The 20980-nt window shown below is 45.0% G+C and overlaps 1 protein-coding gene across 3 annotated transcripts in view; it reads left to right on the forward strand.

Annotated features, from left to right (window-relative positions):
* TBC1D23 (TBC1 domain family member 23) overlaps nucleotides 1-20980 on the forward strand; it is a 1834851-nt gene that overhangs the window by 1203431 nt on the left and 610440 nt on the right. For all 3 annotated transcript variants that reach the window (XM_044071377.1, XM_044071378.1, XM_044071379.1), the window contains exon 11: nucleotides 20662-20832. In XM_044071377.1, coding sequence (XP_043927312.1) covers nucleotides 20662-20832 — 171 coding nt within the window. The remainder of the gene's footprint in view (nucleotides 1-20661; nucleotides 20833-20980) is intronic.

Genomic DNA, 20980 nt, shown 5'->3' on the forward strand with positions numbered 1-20980 from the left:
GTTGGTCCACCTGAAAACATTACAGTTCCTGAAATCATTGATATCCCTTTGAGCTTCTTTTTCTTAGTTTCCACCAGCCTTTTATCAAAGGCTGTGATACAATCAACAGCCTTGTACAGCAAAGTAGAGCGCATATTCAGTTCTCCACCTACTGTTAAATCTGAGTATAGATTTTCCATTTTGTTAATTGTCGGACTCGATGGGTTCGAAAAATACGTTTATGATTTCTATGTTGCGAAAGGAACCACTCAGATTTATCAGCTGCCATCTTCTCAAAAGGTCAGAATATCTATCCTGAAATGTAGGTAGATCTGGTTTTACTATTGGTAGTGTTATGCCTAAAGAAGCCATACTGGTGAAAGTTTTCACTTGGGTTTTATAGTGTTTTAACATTCTAAAGTGTCTCATTAAAGCTGAGTTATTGTATCCTGCCTTGGTTTCGGTGTTTCTGCTATTTTACTCGTAGTTCTTCATATACCATAGTTAGTATTTATTCTCCCACTATGTCTATTCTTCTAAAATGTACAAAAAAAACGTTCTATCTATGGGTCATGGTGCTTGTGTGCTTTTTGATTTCTGCTGTGGTTGTGTGTTGCCATCTGCCTATTATGTCTGAAAAAGGGTTTAAAAAGTGTGACCAGTGTGGGCACAAAATGCCGCTGTCGGACTCCCACCATTTGTGTGTGTTCTGCTTGGCTCCTGTCCATTTGGACCAAGAATGTTCGATATGTGCAGGGTTCAACCCCAAAGCTCTTACAGAGAGGTGGGAAAAGCTTATTTTGAAGAGTTTTCTGCCTACTCTGTTTTCCACTGCTGTTGCTGGAGTTCAGTCACCTTCTTCCAAAGATAGTAAAAGATCCAGATCCTCAGGCTCTCCAGCTTCCACTTTGTCAGATCCGAGGAAGAAAAAGCACAAGTCAAATCTGACTGTTTCTAGGAGCTGACCTTCTTCCAAGCTAAGTCAGTGGCTGCTGTTGTTCCTTCGGATCCGTCTCAGGGTTCTTCAGATCCGACTGTTTTGGATCCAAAACCTCTGCCTTGTACTGTTACTCCTCAAGTGTAGACCTAGTGTCCTTTAAGGTGCCCTCACCTTTTTTAGAGCAGCACTCAAAGTCACCGTCACTGGACTGAACTCGCTCCTCCAGAAGTGTTATAGATTCATAGATTAGTACTAACCTAACCGCCCTTGAGGGCCATTTTAAGCCTAGCCAGTTACCTCAAGTCACGGAAGAGGATGTGGAGAGGATGATGAGATTTTTCATGTAGCATTTTCAGAAGGAAGTCATCATGGTTTCTACCTCATCGGATTAGGAACAATGTCCTTTCACTCCCCCACCATGCATGCTTCCTCCTCTGACGCAACCTGTGGTTTTAGAGTCCCTGGCTCTGAGTGCTTGTGGTCCATCTGCGTCGGATCTGAACAGCTTGCCTTCTTCGGATCCAACTACTACTCTGAGGGTGCTGGCTCAGATATCTTTGGATCTGGATGACTTTCTGAACTGAAGCCTTCAGGTCGGATCTGGGGGATGGGATTTTCTCTGAGGTTTTTAGAGCCATCTCTTCCTCTCTGAGCTTTGGCCTTTGACAGCTCAGCTCCAGCTTCAGCTTCAGATGTCCAACCCTTAGAAGGGGGGGAAGGTGGCAGGCCAGAAACTCCTTTTCTCAGCTCCATTGCCTGTCTTGTGTCTGGAGATGTCAGCCTTTGAGGTTGTGAAGAGGGTATTCTCTGCTCTGGCAGAGCAGGTGGGGCCCTTCCTTCTCAGATCCAACCCTGACTTCTCATCTGACTGTGCTGCATGATCCTCATTACTCCACTTCATTGAGACGGCCATTCTGAAGCTTCCAGTCTACCCAGCCAGATATCTATTTCTTCCAATACTTCTTTGGAACACCCCATCAGAGAAGTTCCTTGAAAGAAAATGTGCAAGGGGAAGCACTTAGACTGCCTCCAGGGAGGCTGTCACAGAGGACACTGACTTCAATGAGGGAGAAGGGTCTCCCAAGTCACCACCCAATGACTTCTTTGGAGATCCTAAGACAGAAGGGTGGTTTGTTTGCCCAAAACCCGACTCCTGAGGAGTCATGCCTGTGGAAGCCTTCGGGACTGGCCCGTCTATCTCCTGGGTCACTCTGACTGCTGATGACCTTATCAACCTGGTGTTTCAGCAGGTGTAGAAGGAGTCTGACATGATCGAGCCGATACCCAAAAGACCTGATAGGATTCTGACTCCACCAGTCAGGAGAGAGCATTGGAGCAAGTGTGTACCAATTGATGCCATGGTCTTGGTGGCAGCTACGAAGAAGGAATTCATGGAACAGAGTTCCTCTCTCCACCCCCCCCCCCAACAGGGAATCTAAGGCATTGTACAGATTTGGGAAGTGAGTTTATGCTTCAGTGATGTTTGCCATCCGATTACTGACCTTTTTGGCACACTTCACGGGGTTGCAAAGGGACTTAATCAAGGAGCTTTCCAACTCTCTGGCAGGGACCATTACTGGAGAGGCACAATTTTCTGTGACCTTGCAGTTGGCTACCCTTGAGTTAATATCTGATTTGTCCATGAGGCTTATCTCACATGCTACAGAAGGCACCTCAAGAGCTGTGGGTTGAGGCATTTCATTTAGGAGGCATACCTGGATGCTCTTGTGTGATTTTGCAGAGCCTTTTAAGTCATCTTTCATCATTGCTCCTTTTGATGGTTCCTCCTTGTTTGGCCCCACAGTGGAAGACACAATCTCCAGGTCTGAGAAGGGTGGGAGACCCTGTCTGCAGTGGGCAAATGTTTTTGACCCCTCAACAGATGTTTTCCAGGAACCAAAGGGATGGTCGTAAGATATGGTTCAAGCAATTGGAGGGTCCTTTCCAGGGACACATGAAGGTAGCTCCCCCAGGAGCAGGGGGTGCGATTATGGTAGAAGACGCCCCCATGGCAGAGGAGGCCCACAAAACTGGGGTTCGAGGTATTCTTTTTCTGATTTACTCTTTCAGCACTTCTGAACAGAGGCCCAATTGCCTTCTTCTGGAGGCAATTGGGGGCTGCTAATCCCTGCACTAGGAGGCTTGGCTAAAGTTTAACAAAAGATACCTGGGTGCGGAGGTTGTTTCCAGAGGTTATGTTATTCCCTTATCCCATGTTCTTCGTGTTTCACTGTTGCAGTCATCACATTTGGGTTATATCCCTGTAGGTAGCCCTCAACCAGCCTGAATACCAGAGTCTTGGGATTTCTGCATCGGATGCTGTCGCTTCTTCCATTATGCCAGGTCGTCAGGGGTATAAAACATGCAGCCGACGCCATTACAGCAGTCTTTCTTGCCGTGCAGTGCCTGAAGCAGAAGCAGTTCACAAGTGTCGGTCGGCCATCTCCTGAAATTTTCATTTTTCGAGTTTGAGACCTGAAGTCTTCGAAAAGATAAGTACCCCATTGAGGATCCTTTTTTCTTGCTCTAACCAATGTCAGAAAAAATTAATAATTGTCTTTCCTGTGGAAAGCAAATACCTCACACAGATTTTCATTCTTACTGCGTCACCTGTTTAGGCCCAGACCACAACGTCCCTCGCTGCGGTTTTGTGCCTTATTCAATGCCCAAACTATTCATTGTTGGACAATTTTTGTAGCTACATTTTTTCGCTCTTGATCTCTGTACTCCGAAATGGCTTCTGTAAACCATCCGACTACCAATCTTCTGAAAAAACTTAAGAATAAAGACAGACAGACCGCATAGGTCCAAAACTGCCGACTAAGCTACCATCTAACTAGTCGCCAGTCTGCCAGTACTCAAGTGCTTTCGCAGCCCCTGATACTTGCATCTACAGATTCGCAGGCCTCTACTGAGACCCATTGAGAGTCTGGTGTGCCGCGAGATGCTTCTTTGACTAATGAACCTGCGGATGTCTCTACCTTGGATGGGCCCGGAGCTGCTGTGCAGGCACCAGCTTCTGAGGGTGTATTCAGGCCTTCCGATTTTCATATTAAACCGACGACTTCATTTCAAACCAAAAATACTGAATTTCTCAGGCCTAAAGTTTGCACTACGCCTAGGAAACCGATGACCAAAGCACATTCTCAGGCCCACATGCCACAAAAACAAATGCTTAGAATGGCTGAAGACCTCATTACTTTAATTAGGGGAAGTCAGCCTTCCCCCTCAAAAAGACCAAGAACTGATTTTCCTTCTGATTCTTCTGATCAGGAATCTGATAACTCTGATCTTTCTGATTACCAGGACATACCCTTATCTACCTATGAGGATTCTGATGCAGAAGATTTAATTTCCTCCGCTTCCCCTCCAGAGAATTTTTCTTTTGGTGAGACCCTGCATACCCTTAGAGAGCATTTCCACTGGGAAAGCCAGGACTACTTAGTCTAAAAAGAGACTCAGGGAATGTTTAAACTTGCCACAGCACAGGCCTCTAGTTATCCCTCCTGTTCTGGAAGTTGTAGATGATGTCTTCCTGTAATCCAGCCTTACCCCTGATACTTGGCTTCCTGCTCCCAGGAAACCTGACAGGTACTATAGAGTAGCTGACTCCCACAAATTCCTTTTTAAGAATCCTACTGCGGATCCAGAGACCATTTCCTAGGGACCTAAAGGCATCAAGGCTACAACTGCCAAAACCCCTACCCCTTCGGACAGGGATTCTAGGGCTTTAGATAGAAGGGATAAGAAGGTATACACCTTTGCTACTCTTGCCATTACGGCTTTAAATTGCCAGTTTCCTATGTTAAAGTTTCAGCAGCATATTATGGAGATAATTAAACAGAAAATGATGTTGATTCCTGATTGTGCAGAACACAAAGATTTACAACAGTTAATGCATTCGCTAACCAAGTTGGTAAACATACTTTGCAATGTGGGTTTGATGCCTTAGAAGCATCTTGCAGGGCTGCTGTCACTGGGTCTGTTCTTAGAAGGCATGATTGGCTTAAGGAACAAAACTTGCCAGATCATGTCAAAGCAAAATTACTAGTTGCACCACTAAACCAAGAGCGTCTATTTGGCAATAAAGCAGACGTCCTCAAAAGGGTGGAGGAGAAAGCTAAATCTATGCAAACTGTTAAATATTTCTTACAAGTACAGCCACCTAGATTCAGTAGGCATTGGCCTTCTAAAAACTGGTCTTTTCCAGTCCCTTCCAGGCCTTCTCAGTCCAAGCCCAGAGGCAGCAGACCACCAAGACTTCAGTCTCAGGTTATGCAGATCTAAGCAATGGAGTGCTCCCACGTCCAAAACAGGGAGTAGTAAGCCACCATCCTATGGTAAAATTGCACAATGACTTATCCTTAACTCTTCCAAGCCTTGCCCAAGTACTTGCACCTGTAGAAGGGAAACTTGCCCTGCATGCCAAAAACTGGGAGTACATTACCCAAGACAGATGGGTCTTAAACATTGTTTCCCAGGGATGCAGATTCCACTTCCACTCACTCCCAACCCTAAGTGGATGGCCAGACCTCCCCCCAGACCAGTGGACAGAGGCCCAAAAGCAAGTACTTTCTCTCCTCAGTATCAAGGCTATTCAAACTATCCCAGCAGAACAAAGGGGACAAGGCTTTTATTCCAGACTGTTTCTGGTTCACAGAAAAGAAAGCTCTTGGCGACCTATCCTGGATCTGTCTATTCTCAACACCTTTCTGGTGGTTCCAAAATTCAGAACGCTAACTCTTCAACAGCTGCTTCTTATGCTAGCCAAGGACTCCTGGGTACAACCCTAGACTTCAAAGAAGCTTATCTGCACATCCCTATAACAGAATCTTGCAGGAAATACCTACGCTTCAGAGCAGGCTCTATGCACTTTCCCTTTGGCTTATCTACTCCGCCCAGGGTATTCACAAAGTGCCTAGCTCCAGCCATTGCATATTGCAGGCAGAGAAGAACTCAAATTTACCCATACTTGGATGATTGCCTGATTCAGGCGGACAGTCAGGAATTGCTACTACAGCACCTGGCATTCGTAAAGAGACTTCTAACTTCACTGGAGTACACCATCAACAAAAAGAAATCACAGCTGTTACCCAGCCAACAGATTGTATTCCTGTGAACAAGCTTGAACACAACTTCCCAGATGGCATTCCTCACTCCAGAGAAACAAATTTATTTGGCAAACTACTTCAATCTACTGGCCACAAAAATCCAGCTATCTGCAAGACAAATACTGCAAGCCCTAGTGTTCATGGCCTCTTGCATTCTCCTAATTCCATATGCAAGACTGCATATGAAGAAACTTCAATGGATAAAAAAGTCTCTGGTGTCAACATTCTCAGGACCTGGAAGCAATGATTCCTATCATTCCTTGCCGAAGGACAGAGTTCCTTTGGTGGGCAGAGGCCTACAATCACAACAAGGGACTCCCTTTCACTCTACCCCCTGCCACCCAAACCCTAAAAACAGATGCATCAGACTATGCATGGGTGGCTCACATGGCAGGGCAGTGCATTCAGGGCAAATGGAACCCAAAGCCAATGCACCTGCATATCATTCAAAAAGAAATGTTAGCTGTACAGAATGCTCTGATAGCTTTCAAAGGCCTTATTCTTCCAGGACAACTATTGGTAAAGACAGACAACACCACAGTTATGTGGTACATAAACAAGCAGGAGGGAACCCATTCCTACCCACTATGCAGATTAGCCATGGCTTTGTGGAACACAGCTTTAAGCAGCCAAGTGCACCTGCAAGCTCAGTTCCTGCCAGGCAAACTAAATTCACTGGCAGACGATTTAAGCAGAAATCTCATGGATGCACACGAGTGAAAACTGGAACCCAAAATATTCAAGCTTTTGAGGAACAGGTGGGGGGCACCAGACGTGGACCTTTTTGATTCCCCTCAGAACTATCAATTGAGCAAATATTGCACCAGAACTCCCCAAAGCCAAGGTTTGGAAAGTGGATGCCCTGTCCTTTACCTGGAAAATCCTCTCGGTCTATGCCTTTCCCCCTCTGCCCTCCTCTCGAAGGTTCTACTAAAGATCAAACAGGACAATCCAAGGACAATTTTGATTGCAATAGACTGGCCACGGCAGCACTGGTGCCCTGTTTTGCGCAGCCTGACAGTGCTGCCACCATAACACCTGCCTCAGACTCCTTCCCTGCTGTCCCAGCAGGTGGGCCAGATTCTGCACCCTCAGCTACAGATCCTGAACCTTGCAGCCTGGCTCATCCCCTGAATTCATCACCAGCAACCCTCAGTAAGCAGGTGCTGGATGTCATTCTTGAGGCAAGGAGGCCTAGTACTAGAAAATCCTATTCGGAAATGTGGAAAAGATACTGTTCCTGGAACCAGTCTCAGGGAATGGACACAACTGTGCCCAGCTTACCTCATATACTAGATTACTTAACAGAAATGCTCCACAAAGGCCAATCCTTCTCCTCAATTAAGATTCATGCCTCTGCCATCTCAGCTGATTATAATACTGAGCCACCTCTATTCTCATCCTCTGGTAAAACAGTTCCTGAGGGGAGCAAAAAATTTAAGGCCCCCCAGGAGAGCTCCCTCTCCAACCTGGGACCTTAACTTTGTATTGGAAAAGCTCATGCTTCCGCCCTTTGAAACTGCTGCTACAACTGAGTTAAAATTCCTCTCATGGAAAACAGCTTTACTTCTAGCCATCACTTCAACAAGAAGAGTGTCTGAATTGCAGGCCCTTATGGCAGTGGAACCCTTCATTATCTTCCATGCGGACAGGGTTTCCCTCCGGACTAACCCATCTTGTATGCCCAAGGTGGAGTCTAGTGTGGCTTTAAACCAGTCCATTCATTTGCCTACTTTTTTCCCTAATCCTCAGAATAAAGGGGAAAGGATTCTGCATTCCCTGGATGTGCACAGGCAGCTTAGGTTCTATCTGGACAGGACTAAGCCTCTCAGAAAGTCTGACCAGCTGCTAGTCAGCTTTGCTGCAGGGGCAGAGGGCAAAGCCATTTCAAAGCAAACTTTCTAAATGGATAGCACACTGCATCCATTTCTGCTACAAACACCATGGGAAACCTACCCCACAAGGCATCAGAACACATTTCACTATGGCTACATCTACCTCTACAGCATTTCTCAGGGGAGTCCCTACCAGGGACATCCTGGAAGATGCAACCTGGAGCTCTGTACACACTTTCACCAAGCATTACCACTTGCCTATTTTTTCTAAATCCAGAGCCTGGATTTACCACAGCAGTCTTACAGGGCCTGATTGCCAGCCCTAATGCTTCTTAACTACCTCCGCCCATCCTCAGCTTTGGGAATCAACCCAAATGTGATGACTGCAACAGTGAAACACGAAGAACATAGTACAGTTGTGTACACTTACCATAAATGTAGATGTTCGAGTGTTTTCACTGTTGCAGTCCTGGTTTCCCTCCCTCCAGCCACGTCTTCTCTTTACTTCTACCTATCCTTTTTGTTTGGAATATCCTATATCTTTGGGATTTGCTTTTTGCTAGGGGTGTTCCATAGCATTTGATGGTTTCCTATTTTAGGGGCTCCTGACATCTGGGGCAAGAAAAACTGGTGTAATGGCATCTGCTGCATGTTTTATACCCCTAACGACCTGATGTCATGGAAGAAGTGACAGCATCCGACGCAGAAATCTCAAGACTCTGGTATTCAGGCCAGCTGAGGGCTACCTGCAGGCAGATATCCCAAATGTGATGACTGCAACAGTGAATACACTCGAACATCTACATTTATGGCAAGTGTACACAACTGTACTTTCCGCCCCCTGTATGCAAGAGAATCCCCAATGTTTCATCCAGTCAGAGGGAAGTAGCAGCCCTAGAAATATAAAGCTGCTAGAAAAAAATCATCCAGGAAGTCCCTTCAGACCAGATAAGAGTCCAGAACTTACTCAAGATTCTTTTTAGTGCCAAAGAAAACGGGACTGCAGCTGATTTTGGATCTCAGCATGTTATACAAAGCAGTTTGACACACCAAGTTCCAGGTGGTCACAGTTCAGTCCCTTTTGCCCTTTTTGAACAAGGACGATTGGATGTGCTCAATAGATGTTCAGGATGCGTACTGTCACATCAAGATGAACAGTGATTCAGAAGGTACTTGCGCTTCCAGCTGGAGCCAGTCATTACCATTTCAGAGCACTGCCCTTTGGTCTCACCACAGACCCCAGGGTGTTCACCAAGTGCATGGTAGTGGTAGCAGTATGCTTGAGATTGCTGGGATTCCGGGTGTTTCCGTATTTGGACGACTGGCTCATCACCACCCCAGCCAGGCATCAGCTGGTACAAGTGAGAGAACACGTGTTGCAAACTTGCTGACATCTTGGCATAATGGTCAATTACAGCAAGTCAAAGTTACAACCCACTCAAACTCTGGAATTCATAGGGACTATATTCGATACAGGGTCAATGGTAGCATCTCTTCCCATGTCAAGACTACAGAGAATAAAATCTTGGGTTAGGAAGGTAATCTGCATTACCAGGATTTCAGCATGGCTGTTTCTTCAGGTATTGGGGTCAATGGTAAGCAGCATAACCCTTCTATCCTTGGCAAGGTATCACATGAGAGTTCTGCATTGGATGCTTCAGGCACAATGGTCGATGATTTCTCAACCCATGTCTACAAAAATAAGGATTTCTCAGGTTTGTAAGTGATACCTTTCCTGGTGGATGTAGTTATGGCAACCTTTACAAGGTCGTCCCTTTGTCCTCCCTCAAACCAAGGCCTTAGTGACCAAGAACACTTCCATATCAGGTGGGGGGGGCATTTCCTGGGCAAGATGGTCCAAGGCACTTTGTCCTCTGAAGAGGACAACTTGCATATCAGTGTTCTGGAGATGAGGACGGTGCTGTTGGTGTTGCAGGCATTCCAAGACTCTCTTTCTGTCAGAACGATTGTGATTCAAACAGACATGTCAGTGGTTTGGTACATCAGCAGACAAGGGGGATCCAAGTCCTACCTCTTATGTCGAGAAGCCCTAAGAGTGTGTCAATAGGTGATCACCTCCAACTGCTTTCTAATTGCAGTACACATTCTGGGGAAGTCCAGAGTGATAGCAGACAAATTGAGCAGGTCCATTCTACTTCCTTATGAGTGGTCCCTCAATAGCAGAGTGTCGGACATGTTCTTCCAGCAGTGGGGCCAACCTTGCTGCAGTCTCTTTGCATCTTCCCTGAACAACAAGTGCAGCAGCTTTTTTTCCCTGATCCCCTCACTAGGGGAGTTACCGAGGGAAGCTCTGCTCCACGATTGGCCTTCTGGTTTCCTATACACTATTCCCCCAACCCTTTTGTTCCCCAAATTGCTTTAGAAAGCAGTCCAGTTGAAGACCAGGGTCATCCTCATTGCCCTTGACAAATTTACCCTCACCTCCTGCATCCTCCTTGAATTCTGGATCAAATTCCGGACTTACTGTCTCATTCAACAGGCCTGGTTCACCTGGACCTTCAAAATTTCAAACTGACCACATGGTTTCTCCAATTCTATAAGTTGCCCGGCAGCCTATGCTTTCCTCCCCTGCCCTTTCTATTTTATCATCACATAAACCCACCACGTGGAAGATGTTCTTCATACCACATTGCTGCAGTCCTAACACTTGGGTAGTCCGCTGTCCCAGTCGGCCCGAATACCAAAGTATATGGCTGACGTCGGTCATGGCGCATTAATCTGACGTCAGGACGTCAGGGTACAAATGCGCATGACCGACGTCATATCCTTAGTCTTTTTTGCCGCATGGTCCGATGCAGAAGCAGTTTTGCAAGTGCAGGTTGGCGTTCTGAGATTTTCCGAAGTCGGAGTTTCAGACCGAATCCAAGTTGGCTAAGTACCCCGTTGGGGAATATTTTGGTTTTTCTTGCCTCAGTATTTTACCGGATGTCAGAAAGTGAATAACTGTATTTCTTGTGGGAAACAGATACCTCATAGGGATTACCATACCTTGTGTATACCTTGCTTAGGGCCTGAGCACGACGTGGTTGGCTGTCGCTCTTGTGCTAGATTTAACAAACGCACTATAAAGAGAAGATTAGATTGTGCCAGGTTAGTTTTTGGGAAGCGGTGTAATTATAAAATGCCGTCGGATGCTCCGACGCCCGCTTCATCAAAAAAGCGCAAGGACAAAACAGCAAAGCCTAGGCTGGAAGAACCGTCCGTACCGGACGTCGGTTCTTTAGAGAGCTCGGTGGAGCCAGGGGTTCAGCCAGAAATTTCTTTGGAATCCCAGGGAGAGACTTTATTATTGCAAGATGTGACCTCTCAGGAGGTAGGCCAGGCGGAAGGGGCTTCTCAGGTAGCTGTTCTTCCCTCCCTTCCTAAGGTGGTTAGGCCCTCCCCTGCTGTTTCCAAGGCTTCTCCCAGGGGCAGGCCAGGTTTTGTTTCAGGTGTTACCCCTTCCTCCTCAGGGTCTGTACCTAAGAAGCATATGCTTAAGATGGCAGAAGATTTGATTACAATGATTAGAGGTTCTATGCCCCCTCCTGATAAGAGGCCTAGGGTGGAACCTGAGCTTGGGAGTTTTGAGCAGTGTTCGGATGCTTCTGAGTCTTCGGCTGAAGACTTGCAGGAGTATTCCCCTTACTCTGATTCTGATGTAGATGATTCTACTCCTTCTGCTTCTCCTCCTGAGGATTTTTCATTTTCAGAGACTCTTCATTCTATGAGGGAGCATTTTAAATGGGAAGGTCAGGATTTCTCTGATTCCAGGAAAAGGCTTAGGGAATTTTTGTTTCTTCCCCAGCATAGGCCTTTAGCTATACCTCCTGTTCTAGATGTGGTGGAGGATGTTTTTGCAGAGGCTTCTATGAACCCTGACTCTTTGCCTCCTGCTCCAGTTAAACCGGATAGATATTATAGGGTGCCTGAAGCTCATAAGTATCTTTTAAGAGTCCTAGGGCAGACCCAGAAACTGTTTCACAGGGGCCTAAAGGTGTTAAGGCTTCTGTTGTTAAAAATCCTGTTCCTCCAGATAAAGAGGCAAGGGCTTTGGATAGATGGGGAAAGAAAGTGTATACTTCTTCCACTTTGGCCATGAGAGCTTTGAATTGCCAGTTTCACATGTTGAAATACCAAAATTATCTCATTTCACAATTAAAGTCTAAGGTAGATGCTTTGGCGGAAGGTATTGAGTGTAAAGAGTTGCAGGATTTAGTTCATGTTTCTGAACAGGTAGGCAAGCATTCTTTGCAATGTGGTTTTGATGCTGTGCAGGCTTCTTCGAGGGTGGCTGCCACTGGTTCGGTTCTTCGCAGGCACGCCTGGTTGAGGGATCAGAATTTAGCTGAGCATGTGAAAACAAGGATTTTAGATGCTCCTTTACAATCTGATGTGTTGTTTGGTTCGCCTGTGGAAGCAGTTCTAAAGAAAATGGAAGACAAGGCTAAGTCTATGCAGACTGTTAAAGATTTTTTGCAGGTTCAGCCTCCGAAGTTTAGTAGAAATTGGCCTACCAAGGGGTGGACATATCCTGCTTATGATTCCCAGTCTAGGGGTAGGTCTAGACGTGGTAGAGGCAGAGCTCAAGGTTCTTTTAGGCCTAGAACAGGGAGTTCACCTGCTCAGTCTTCTGGTGAGGGCAGGGGTCAGTCCTTTCATAAACAGACCCAATGACCTGCCTTTTCAGCTGCCAGAATCTTCTCGTCTGGCAGCACCTTTGGGAGGAAGGTTGGCACTTTTCAGAGAAAACTGGAGTTTAATTACCCAAGACAGATGGGTATTGGATATCATTCACCACGGTTACAGGTTTTATTTCCATACCTTGCCTCCTTTCAAAGGCATGCCAGACATTCCTCCTCAACAAAGGACAGAGGCTCACAAGCAAATTTCTCTGTTGCTTCAAATAGGGGCCATTCAGCCGGTTCCTGTGCCAGAAAGGGGCCTAGGATTTTATTCTCGCCTGTTCCTAGTACCAAAAAAGGGGAACACGTGGAGACCAATTTTGGATCTGTCTATCCTCAACACTTATCTGGACATTCCCAAGTTCAAAATGTTGACGTTACAACAGCTTTTACCTCTGCTGGGCAAAGATCACTGGATGGTAACTTTGGATCTCAAGGAAGCTTACCTTCATGTTCCTATCAGACTAATTTGCAGGAAGTATCTGCGTTTTCGAGCTGGGAATTCTCATTATCAGTTCTCTGCATTGCCCTTTGGCTTATCTACTGCGCCAGAGTATTCACAAAGGTTCTGGCTCCAGTGATAGCTTTCTTCAGGCTAAAAGGAATACAAATCTATCCTTATTTGGACGATTGCCTGATTCTGGCTCAAGGAAGGGACGTGCTTCTTCAGCATTTGGAATATGTGATAGCAGTGCTAAGATGCCTAGGGTATTCTGTGAACGAAATAAAGTCCAGTCTAGTACCCTCTCAAGACATGTGCTTTCTGGGTGTGAGACTGAATACAGCAGCCCAGATGGCCTTTTTAACCCCGGACAAACAAAAGAGTCTATCCCTTTACTTCCATCAACTATCTCATCAGTCCGTGCTGACTGCAAGGACAGTCCTTCAAGCATTAGGGTTCATGGCATCTTGTATTCTGGTGCTTCCCAATGCCAAACTGCATATGAGGAAGCTGCAATGGTATCTCAAAAATGTATGGACACAGCACTGCCAAGATCTGGACACTGTCATTCAAATAATACCTTGCATTCAGAAGGAATTTTTGTGGTGGGCTCAGGAATGTCACCTAAACAAGGGACTCTCTGTGACCCGGCCAGAGGCGAGTTAGATTCTAACGACAGATGCCTCAGACATAGCTTGGGGAGCTCACCTGAATGGAAAGTGGATACAAGACAAGTGGCCTGCCAGACTACAGCATCTACATATCAACATGAAGGAGATGTTAGCAGTCCAGTTTGCATTAATGGCTTTCAAGGAGTTACTTCTTCCAGGGCAGGTGTTGATTCTAACAGACAACACAACTGTCATGTGGTACATCAACAAGCAAGGGGGAACACATTCTTATCCTCTATGCAGGCAAGCAATGATTTTGTGGGAGACTGCGCTCAGCTTGCAGCTTACTCTTCAAGCAAGGTTTCTGCCAGGAGCACAGAACTCCTTAGCAGATGTGTTAAGCAGGCAAATCATGGATCCCCACGAGTGGAAACTGGATCTTCATGTATTTCAAAAATTGACAGTGTCATGGGGAACTCCAGACATAGATCTGTTCGCTTCTCCACTAAACCACCAGCCACCAAAGTTTTGCACGAAAAGGTTTCATCACACAGCCTGGAAAGTGGATGCTCTTTCTTTCAGTTGGAAAAATCTTCATGTGTATGCCTTTCCACCTCTGCCTCTCCTCCCAAAGGTACTCCTAAAGGTCAGACAGGACAAGCCAAGGATGATTTTGATAGCTCCAGATTGGCCTTGGCAGCACTGGTACCCATTGCTGAGGAGTCTAGTAAGGAAGCCTCCATGGCCCTTACCTTTGATTCCACACCTATTGTCTCAGAAGGACGGGCATCTACTCAATGTCAAGCTTCACTCTCTTCATCTAACAGCCTGGCATATTCTGTTTTGAACCATAGCAGGTCTCAGCTTCCTCAACAAGTTTTGAATGTGATTATGGAAGCTAGAAGACCTAGTACAAGGAAAGTGTACGCAGAAAAATGGAAGAGATTTTTATTTTGGTGTGCAGCAAAGGATTTGGATGTTTCTGAGCCAAATTTGAGTGTGGCTCTTCAATATCTTACTGAGTTATTGGACAAAGGTTTGTCTTTTCTTCCATTAAGATTCATGCTGCAGCAATTTCAGCTCACTATGATTGTGACCCACCATTGTTTTCTCATCCTTTGTTCAAGCAATTTCTTAGAGGGGCAAAGAATATAAGACCCCACGTAGAGCTCCTACTCCTGCTTGGGACCTCAATTTTGTGTTGGAGAAACTCACTCTACAACCTTTTGAGCCTGCAGCTACTGCTGAATTGAAATATTTGTCATGGAAGACTGCTTTTTTTAGCCATTACCTCTGCAAGAAGGGTGTCTGAATTGCAGGCCCTTATGGCGGTTGAGCCTTTCCTGATTTTTCATAAGGATAGGGTATCTTTACGTACTAATCCTTCCTTTATGCCTAAAGTGGTTTCTAGTGTGGCTTTAAACCAAACTATTCATTTGCCTACTTTTTATGCAGATCCCCAAAATAAGGGGGAAAAGATTTTGCACACTTTAGATGTACACAGGCAGTTGCGTTATTATTTAAGCAGGACTAAGGATTGTAGGAAGTCTCAGCAGTTGTTTGTTTCTTTTGCTTTGAGTTCTCAAGGTAAGCCTGTGTCAAAACAAACTATTTCTAAGTGGATTGGGTTTTGCATTGCATTTTGTTATTCCCATCATGGCAAGGAGATTCCAGCTGGGATTAGGCCTCATTCCACTAGGGCTACTGCCACTTCAACAGCATTTCTAAGGGGGGTGGCAACTAAGGATATTTTGGAGGCAGCTACTTGGAGTTCAGTGCATACTTTCTCTAAGCATTACCACCTTCCTCTTTACTCTAAATCTAGGGCTGGTTTTGCCACGGCTATTTTGCAGGGCATGTTGTCAGCTCCTGCTTCTTTATGATTTGCCAGCCTCCCTTACCTCTGCTTTGGGATTCTACCCAAGTGTTAGGACTGCAGCAATGTGGTATGAAGAACATAGTACAGTTTTGTACCTACCATAAATGTAGATGTTCGAAGATCCACATTGCTGCAGTCCAATTTACCCTCCCTCCTTCCCCTCTGTGTTTAGGGGTGATTGTGTGGATGGGGTTATACTCTTGTACATTTGTATATATTGTATATATATTTGGTGCAGGAGTGTGTGGTGTTTTTGGTTTTAGCCTTATCTTTTTAGGGTCTTCTGACATCTGGGGCAAGAAAAGACTGAGGATATGACGTCGGTCATGCGCATTTGTACCCTGACGTCCTGACGTCAGATTAATGCGCCATGACCGACGTCAGCCATATACTTTTGTATTCGGGCCGACTGGGACAGCGGACTACCCAAGTGTTATGACTGCAGCAATGTGGATCTTCGAACATCTACATTTATGGTAGGTACAAAACTGTACTTTCTACAGAAGTAAGTGGAGGAACTTTGCTTGTTGGGCTGAGCAAAATCAGGTAGACCCCTTTTCAGCTCCAATTCATTCTTTTCTTGAATTTTTGGCAAAATTGTTCAATGGGAGTGCTAGCCCAGCCACTTGCGATGCACAAGCCAGTGCATTTCTTTGTGCCGGTCCCAAGCCCAGGTAAATGTGGAGGGTTACATCAGGAAGGGCATCCGGTGTAAAATGTTTGCCAAATGACATATGCAGAAAACAATTCAGATTTCCATACCAATTCGGTCGAAGCCTGGGTTAACAACGGCCGCCACCAGTACCGTTAACCAACAGGGTGTTGGTGGAAATTAGACTACTGTTGGCCAAAGGAGAAGAAGAGGGGGAAGACATGCTTGAAGGCAGGAAGAGAGGAGGAAGGTTAGAAGTGTGGTAGTGAGGGTAGGAGCTTTGAGTGTTGGCAGTATGACTGGTATAGGGAGAGAGCTAGCTGATATGATGGAGAAAAGGAAGGTTGATGTATTGTGCATGCAAGAGACCAGAAGGAAAAGGAGTAAGGCCAGGTGTATCAGAGGTGGGTTCAAATTGTTCTATCAGGGTGTGGATGGGAGGAGAAATGGGGTAGTGGTTATCCTGAAGGAACAGTATGTCGAGTGTTTTGGAGGTGAAAAAAGTGCCTGATAGAGTGATGTTTATGAAGCTGGGAATTGATGGTGTGATGATGAATGTTAGTGCATATGCTCCGCAAGTTGGGTGTACGATGGATGAGAAAAAAAAAATTTTGGAGTGAACTGGAACAAGTTGTGGTAAGTGTACCCGAGGGTGAGAGAGTGCTGATTTTAGCAGATTTCAATAGGCATGTTGGTGAAGAGAACAGAGGGGGATGAGGAAGTGATGGGTAGGTATGGTGTTAAGGAGAGGAATGCAAAAGGTCAGATGGTAGTGGATTTTGTGAAAAGGAGGGGCGTGGCTGTGGTGAGTACATATTTTAAGAAAAAGGAGGAGCATTGGGTGACTTACAAGAGTGGAGGAAGATGCACACAGGTGGATTATATCCTTTGAAGGAGGACCAGTCTGAAGGGGACTGTAAAGTGGTGACGGGAAAGTGTAATTAGCGGATGGTGGTTTGTAGGATGACATTGGTAATAAGGAAGAGAAGGAGGAGTGTGAAGGTAGTGCCAAAGATCAAGTGGTGGAAATTGAAAAAGGATGATTGTGAGGTGGAGGTCACGGAAGAGTTAAGACAGGCACTGGGTGACAGTGAAGAGTTATTGAATAGCTGGGTAACTACAGCAGAGCTGGTAAGGGAGACAGCTGGAAAGGTGCTTGATGTGACATCTGGTCAGAGAAAGGAGGTCAAGGAGACTTGGTGGTGGAACAAAGAAGTACAGCAGAGTATACAGAGAAAGAGGGTGGCGCAGAAGAAGTGAGATTGTCAGAGAGATGAAGAAAGTAGACAGGAGTACAAGGAAATGAGGCGTTTGGTGAAGAGGGAGGTGGCTAAGGATAAGGGGTATGGAGAGTTGTATGAAAGGTTGGACACTAAGGAGGGAGAAAAGGACCTGTACCAATTGGTTAGACAGAGGGACCGAGCTGGGAAAGATATGCAGCAGGTAAGGGTGATAACGGATAATGAGGGAAATGTACTCACAAGCGAGGACTGTGTGTTGAGCAGATGGAAAGAGTACTTTTGAGGGGCTGATAAATGAAGAGAATGAGAGAGAAAGAGAGAGAAGATTGGATGATGTGGGGATAGTGAACCAGAAAGTGCAACGGATTAGCAAGAAGAAAGTAAGGACAGCTATGAAGAGGATGAAGAATGGAAAGGCTGTTGGTCCAGATGACGTACCTGTGGAAGCTTGGGGGTGTTGAGGAGAGATGGCAGTGGAGTTTTTAACCAGATTGTTTAATGATATCTTGGAAAGTGAGAGGATCCCTGAGGAGTGGAGAAGTGTTTTGGTACTGATTTTTAAGAATAAAGGTGATGTGCAGAGCTGTAGTGACTACAGAGGGATAAAATTTATCAGTCACAATGTGAAGTTATGGGAAAGAGTAGTGAAAGCTGTGTTAAGAAGAGAGGTGGTAATTATTGAGCAGCAGTATGATTTAATGCCAGGAAAGAGCACTACAGATGCAGTGTTTGCTCTGAGGGTGCTGGAGAAGTATAGAGAAGGTCAGAAGGAGTAGCATTGTGTCTTTGTGGACTTAGAGAAAGCATATGACAGGGTAAGCATATGACAGGGTATCTAGAGAGGAGTTGTGGTATTGTATGAGGTTGTCTGGAGTGGTGGTGAAGTATGTAAGAGTGGTACAGGATATGTACGAGGATAGTCTGACAGTGGTGAGGTCTGCGGTAGGATTGACGGATGCGTTCAAGGTGGAGGTAGGATTACATCAAGGATCAGCTCTGATCCCCTTCTTATTTACAAAGGTGATGGACAGGTGGACAGACGAGATCAGACAGGAGTCCCCATGGACTATGATGTTTGTGGATGACATTGTACTCTGTAGTGAGAGTAGGGAACAGGTTGAGGAGACTCTGGAGAGGTTGAGATATGCTCTAAAGTGGAGAGGAGTGAAGTTCAGTAGGACTTGAATGAAAGGGAGGATAGAGGAATGGTGAGGATGCAGGGAGTAGAGTTGGAGAAGGTGGATGAGTTTAAATACTTGGGCTCAACAGTTCAGAGTAATGATGAGTGTGGAAGAGAGGTGAAGAAGAGAGTAAAGGCAGGGAGGAGTGAGTGGAAATGAGTGTCAAGTGATTTGTGACAGATGGGTACCAATAAGAGTGAAATGGAAGGTCTACAAGAGGGTAGTGAGACCATCTCTGTTATATGGGCTGGAGATGGTATTATTGACAAAAAGACAGGAGTCAAAGCTGGAAGTGGCACAGTTAAAGATGTTAAGATTTGCACTGGGTGTGATGAGGGTGGACAGGATTAGGAATCAGTATATTAGAGGGTCAGCTGAGGTTTTACGGTTTAGAGACAAAGCCAGAGAGGCGAGATTGCATTGGTTTGGGCATGTGCTGAGGAGGGATACTGGGTATATTGGGAAAAGGATGCTAAAGATGGAGCTGCCAGGTAAGAGGAAAAGAGGAAGGCCTAAGATAAGGTTTATGGATGTGGTGAGAGATAACATGCAGGTGGCTGATGTGACACAGCAAGATCCAGAGGACAGGAAGAAATGGAAACAGATGATCTGCTGTGGTGACCCCTAATGGGAACAGCTGAAAGAAGAAGAAGTTCAATTGGGGTGGTAGTGCATCTACTGTCAAAGTTCAACTTGCTTCCATTTCTAATTTTCATTCGGCATTTCAGAATTTGTCTTTAGCTTCTTCTAAGTTGTGAAAAGCCTTTTTGAAGGGTACATTGCTTCTCAGGCCCCCTTATAAAGACACCATTCCACCATGGGATTTGAATTTGTTACTGCAGGCCTTAACACGTTCTCCCTTTGAACCAGCAGCTACATGTGATTTGAAGGTTTTGATATGGAAGACAATGTTTTTAATTGCTATTACGTCTGCCAAAAGAACTTTGGAGTTACAGGCCTTGTCTTCCACACGTCCGTGTTTGATTTTTCACAAAGACAGGATCTACTTGCATACCAATGCCTCTTTCCTTCCTAAAGTGGTGGCAGAATCCAGCATTATTCAGGCCATTCACCTGCATGTATTTTTTCCCCAACTTCACAAATATGGAAGAATACTTGTTACATTTACTGGATGTTCATAGACAATTGCATTTCTACTTGCACAGAACAGAAGGGATTAGAAAATCGGACCAACTTTCTGTTTCTTTTACATTTAGTAAGTTGGGGAAAACAGTTGCTGAAATAACTAAGTGGCTAGCAGATTGCATTTAATTCAGTTACCATAATTTGAATATTCCCTTGCCAAAAGCTTTAAAGGCTCTTCAGCCATGTCTGTGGCTACTTCCACAGTCTTCCAGTACAGAGCAAACATTGATGATATTTGTGCAGCTGCCAGTTGGTCCATTCCCCATACCTGTGTTACTCCTTACAAACTGAAGAGCAGCCTTTGGCATGATCGTACTCCGGAATATCCTACCTTAGAGTCCACCCAAAGACTTGGGTAGCTAGGGGCTCTGTCCCATTGGTTGAGGAATGAATGAAAATTGACATTATCAGATAAGGAAGTTGTGTACTCACCACAACATTCCATCTGTACTTTCAATTTTCATTCTTCCTGAGCTTTCCCCTCATCCAGCCTCCTGCCTTTTTCTGATGACTTCTGGTGGAGTGAGTGTTACAGGGACAGTTCCGGTCCCTTATGCTGCACTCCAGTTATAGCAATTGCTTATAGTGTCATTATTGTTTTACATTTTCTGTCTTTCTCAAGCTGTAGAAGGATTTGAGAGAGGTTGGGCTTAGGGCATTGTTGTCAGGAAGTGAGCTCTTAAGGGTTTTTGGTGGCTGTGAGCTAGTAGAATGGCCGAGGCAGATCTGAGTCCCATTGGTTGAGGAATAATGAAGATGGATAACGCAGATGGAACATTATGGTGAGTACATAACTTATTTTTTTGTTGTTTTTATAAAGCAGTACAAAGAAATGTGTAAATTAAATTACTAGTTTTCATAATGAAACACTTGTACTGTAAAAAAAATTAAAGTAAAAATTTGGTTACACCGTTATTTCATGACCTGACTTAATATTTATTTATTTATTTTAATTTTAGATGCTTCAGAATCCATCTGAGTTTGCACTAGCTGTAAAGTCATTGTTAGAAGCACAGAAACAGTCCATAGAGTCTGGCTCAATAGCTAGTGGTGAACATCTCTGTTTCATGGGTAGTGGCAGAGAAGAGGAGGATATGTATATGAATATGGTCCTAGCTCACTTTCTGCAGGTATCGTATATGCACTGAGCTGTGTTTTTAATTTGCAAAACTATTATGACTCATATAATCATATTTTAAGTATATATATATATATATGTATATGTATAATGTATGTACATTGAGAGACACACACAGACGCAAACACACACACACAAAA

The sequence above is a fragment of the Protopterus annectens genome, chromosome 5.part0 (genome assembly GCF_019279795.1).
Source record: "Protopterus annectens isolate FY-2018-M chromosome 5.part0, PAN1.0, whole genome shotgun sequence".
NCBI classification, from domain to species: domain Eukaryota; kingdom Metazoa; phylum Chordata; order Ceratodontiformes; family Protopteridae; genus Protopterus; species Protopterus annectens.